This window comes from Myotis lucifugus, unplaced genomic scaffold (genome assembly GCF_000147115.1).
Source record: "Myotis lucifugus unplaced genomic scaffold, Myoluc2.0 scaffold_3458, whole genome shotgun sequence".
NCBI lineage: Eukaryota > Metazoa > Chordata > Mammalia > Chiroptera > Vespertilionidae > Myotis > Myotis lucifugus.
In genome coordinates, this window is record NW_005874506.1 from 10,679 (window position 1) to 15,484 (window position 4,806).

Below are 4,806 nucleotides of genomic sequence, written 5' to 3' on the forward strand. Positions count from 1 at the left end.
TGCATCCCTCAGAGCCGTGGCTCCGTGGAGCAGGGCCGGGACTGTCTCCTGGTCAGGCTGCTCCATGCTCTCCCGCTGGAGACAGTGCTGAATGTTCCAGTCGAAAACCGGGGGGAAGGGATAAATAACGCTGCTATGTTCTTACCACGGAACACGTGCCACCGTTAGACGTGAATAAAGCACTTGAAACGCAGGCACTGTCACCCTGACAATGGAGCGCCTGCTGCGCATGAAGGTCCAGAAAAGGCAGGTGTCTGGAAAGAAGTCAGTGGGTGCCCAGGCCGGGAGGGGTGCGCATCAGAAGGATGCCCATGGCGCTTCCTTTGGGGGCGATGAAACTGTCCTAACATGAATTGGGGTGATCGCTGGGCAGCTCTGTGAATGTAGTTTGAATTGTACACTTTAGAAAGGTGAATTGTGTGCTACATAAACTATATTTCATTAAAGCTGTTTAAAAATGAACAGATCAGCCCTAACCGGTTTGGCTCAGTGGATAGGGCGTCGGCCTGTGGACTGAAGGGTCCCAGGTTCGATTCCGGTCAAGGGCATGTACCTTGGTTGCGGGCACATCCCCAGTAGGGGGCGTGCAGGAGGCAGCTGATCGATGCTTCTCTCTCATCAATGTTTCTAACTCTCTATCCCTCTCCCTTCCTCTCTCTAAAAAATCAATAAATACTTATTTTAAAAAATGAACAGATCAGACGTATATATCAACGTAAATCCGTCTCAAAAACGTAGAGAAAAGAAAGCAAGTTGAAAAAGGAAGCGAGGAAGCGCGCAGCATGACACCATCGGCGTGAAACTGCAAAACAAAAGATAACCACACGGGTGGTCTTCGTTGAGGACAATTCCCCGTGAGGCATGAGAGCTCGGGGGGCTGTACGCCCGCTGCAGTCTCCCCTCTCCCAGGAGTTGTTGCCCTAACACTGTGGCTTGTCCGCCCGTGGCTCATGGTTAGCATAGACAGGAACGTAGACACGGGTGGCGAAGGCAGCGCTCCAGTTGTGAGTACGTGGAACACAGAGCTGGTAAAGCTACTGTCACAGCCAGAACCCGTGTCTTTCTCCATACGAACACCTGTGAGCCGGCTTTTGCTCACCCTGCCTGTCTGTATTCTATCCCCTCCTTTCTTTTCATTCACTGATTGATTGGTTATCGAGAGGGAGGAGGGAGAGGGAGAGAGAAACACCGATTTGCCGTTCCACTTGTGTATGCATTCATCGGTTGATGCTCGTATGTGCCCGGACCAGGGATCAAACCGAATTGTGAATCGGGACGACGCTCTAACCAACTGAGCGACCTGGCCAGGCCTCTCCCTTCCTTTCTTAAATGGTTAAAATACCATAATGCTTTCCTCTGCCTGACTCTTTTCATTTATCTATTTATCAATTTATTTTAAAGAATCGCTTATTGATTTGAGAGAAAGAGGAAGGGAACAGAGAGAAACATCAATGTGAGGGTGTCACATCCATCGGCTGCCTCCCACGGGCCCCCCACTGGGGATCGAGCCGAAACCCAGGCATGTGCCCTGACCGGGAATCGAACCGGCACCCTTTCGGTGCCCGGGATGAGGCCCAACCAGGCCCTGCTTGGCCTTTAGAACCCAACAGCGTCCAGAGGTCACCCTGAAGGACTTGGTCCCGCGGTCCCGGGAGCTCCCGGGTGACCGCGTGCCTTCTGTGTGCCAGGAGGCGGCCCCGGGATGGACGACTACATGGAGACGCTCAAGGACGAGGAGGACGCGCTGTGGGAGAACGTGGAGTGCAACCGGCACATGCTGAGCCGCTACATCAACCCGGCCAAGCTCACGCCCTACCTGCGCCAGTGCAAGGTCATCGACGAGCAGGACGAGGACGAGGTGCTCAACGCGCCCATGCTGCCCTCCAAGATCAACCGTGCGGGTGAGCCAGCCGCTCCCGGGACGGGGACGGGGACGGGGGACGGGGCGGGCGGGCTGCCCCTGGTGGTGGCCCCAGGAAACCCCTCTGGCTAGTGTGCCAGCGTAAAGTTTCTCCGGGGCGGGAATTATCAGCTGGGCCCACGGCCCTCTGCCCGGCCCTGCCCCCCACCAAGCGGTAGAACTGAGAGGGTCCCGGCCTCGGCCTCGGAGAGCGGGAAACGGTGTTTACTTTCCTACCCGGCCTGAGGGGAGCACCCCTCCGCTGACGGGGGAGGCAGGCGACAAAGCAGGTGATTAGCGATACCTGGGACGTGGTCACCGGTCACAATCACCGACGTCTTCATTTCCATTACCGCGGTCACAGTCCCTCCACACACCATTTACACTCATCGCTCCCTCGGAGTTAGAGTAGCCGTTAGAGCTGCCGAGAGAGTGTGTCACTTCCTGCATAAAGTAGCACATTTCTTACTGAATCATAACTTTGCTGTTCAAGAACTGTATTCTATCATCATTGATACCCCGTGGAACCCAATGCGTTGTATCTGTTTAAGAATGCAGGGTGTCCCCAAAAAATGTGTGCACACTTTAGCAGCTGACAGCTCAATTTTGAAAAGGAAATGTGCTTTAATAAACACTGCCTATATAATTATTCAAAGGGTGTGCATACGTTTTGGGGACACCCTAGAGCAGAGGTTCTCAACCTGTGGGTCGCCAACCTGTGGGTCGTGACCCCTTTGGGGGTCGAACGACCCTTTCACAGGGGTCACCTAAGACCATCTGAAAACACATATATAAACAGTGGTTCTCAACCTTCCTAATGCCACGACCCTTTAATACAGTTCCTCATGTTGTGGTGACCCCCAACCATAAAATTATTTTCGTTGCTACTTCATCACTGTAATTTTGCTACTGTTATGATTCGTCATGTAAATATCTGATATGCAGGATGTATTTTCATTGTTACAAATTGAACATCATTAAAGCATAGTGATTCATCACAAAAACAATATGTAATTATATCTGTGTTTTCCGATGGTCTTAGGCGACCCCTGTGAAAGGGTCGTTCGACCCCCAAAGGGGTCACGACCCACAGGTTGAGAACCGCTGCTCTAGAGTCTTCTGAGAAGGGGTCTGTCGGACTGCCTTTATTACATTCACTCAAGGCGATAAGTCTGGTTTGTGAAACTAGTTGTGGTTTTATACACGTGCCTGTGTGTACACACGTGTGTGTATTTGTCCTTGTGCGGCACACGGGGTCACAGGATACATGTCTCTCTCTGTGGCTCACAGTTTAAAAGGTTTGGAGTCACTTCCCCGCGGCGTGATGGTGCTAAGTGCCTCGTGCGCTGTGACTGTCCTTTGTGAGCACGACACTCATCACCCATCACAGCGCTCTCCTGCCGAGCGCGGCTGTCACTCCCAGCCCCGCCCCCACTGCGCCGGCAGCCCCACGCCGGCACCCACACCCCGGCAGCCCACACCCCGGCAGCCCACACGCCGGCAGCCCACACAAGATAACATGCGCGTGTCCTGCCGTCCTGGGGACATGTCGAGCTCAGGGACCTCCAGGGTAGAAACGTCTGGAAGTGAAACAGCGAGGGGAGGCCAGGACATGTAAACACTCAGTGGGACCCGTGGGGCAGAGACCTGCAGGCACATCCCTCTGGCGTTAAAGCTGTTTCCAGGCGCTTGGCAGCCCCGAGGGGAGCGGCCTTCTTCCGGGGACTCCTAGCTCCCCGCACAGAATGTGCTTTCTGCTCCGAAGCCCAGAGAACACCCTCCACGCTGTAGTGGCCACTGCACTTCCCCCTCCTCCGGTCAGGGAGCCGAGCCAGCATGGCTCACTGTAACCCGGTCGACAGGAAGCTGTGGGTGTCCTGAGGCCGTGTCCCGGTGCCCGGGTCCCCCCAGTTTCCCAGAGGAAGGGAGCTGACAGCCACCGCATCCCCGCTGAGGGCCTGGCGCTGATTTCCACCCCCGGACCCGGGAGGCACCTCGGGAGCGACGGCTGTGGCGACGCTGTCTTCTCCGCGTTCGCTGAGGGATGGGAGTCCGGGATGAGGCTGGACATGGGACCTGGGTCCGGTCACCTGTGACGGGGCCGTGTCCCTAGGCCGGCTGCTGGACATCCTGCACACCAAGGGGCAGCGGGGCTACGTGGTGTTCCTGGAGAGCCTGGAGTTCTACTACCCGGAGCTGTACAAGCTGGTGACCGGCAAGGAGCCCACACGCAGGTTCTCCACCATCGTGGGTGAGGGCTCGGCCAGGAGAGCGTCGGGCGGTGGGGGTGCGGGGGGTGTCCACTGGTGGGACAGTCCCTGAGCGGCGAACCGGTGGCGCTAGGACAGCACCTGCGGGCTGGCGGGCCCTGGTTTCTGCCCGATGATGAAAGCGGCAAAGGGAAGCTTGAGCCGAGGGCGGGGGGGCGGTGTTCCTGGCACATCCCGTGAATGGCGGAGGCGGGACATGTGCTTGCCGCCTCTGGGTCCGGTTCCTGCCTGCTCTCTTGCCAGCATCCCTGAGCCAGAGGCCCTGGCCGTCTAGTCTTACGTCCCTTCCTACACATTCCTGCGCCAGCCTCCTCCCGGCCCTGCATCCCCCCAGCTCTCTGCATCCACCCCTGCCTGCCTCGCGCCTTCGCCACCTCGGCAGACCTCCCTGTGTAAAACCTCCCGCTGCTTCTGTCTGAGACCAGTCCTTCCTGCGGCCCACAGGGCGCCGTGGCCCAGCCCGGCTGACACTCCAGCCTCCACCGCCTCTGCTTCTCCCTGGGCTCCAGGCGCATGCCACGTCCCCCTCCGCATGTCCCACCTTCCCGGAGCGTTCCCTCACTCACCTCTTCAGCAGCGTCGCAACCTCGCACACAGTTTTAGGGAAGGTTAGGTCCCTCCACTCTCTCGCCTGTG

The 4,806-nt window shown here is 57.1% G+C and overlaps 1 protein-coding gene across 1 annotated transcript; it reads left to right on the top strand.

Moving 5' to 3' along the window:
* Nucleotides 1-1,702: 1,702 nt before the first annotated feature.
* On the top strand, nucleotides 1,703-4,151 carry LOC106695824 (caspase recruitment domain-containing protein 11-like; the record flags this gene model as incomplete). The annotated part of the gene is made up of 2 exons (XM_023749187.1): nucleotides 1,703-1,901; nucleotides 4,014-4,151. Coding segments are annotated over exons 1-2 (337 nt in total), but the record flags the coding sequence as incomplete, so codon positions are not given.
* Nucleotides 4,152-4,806: the final 655 nt, after the last annotated feature.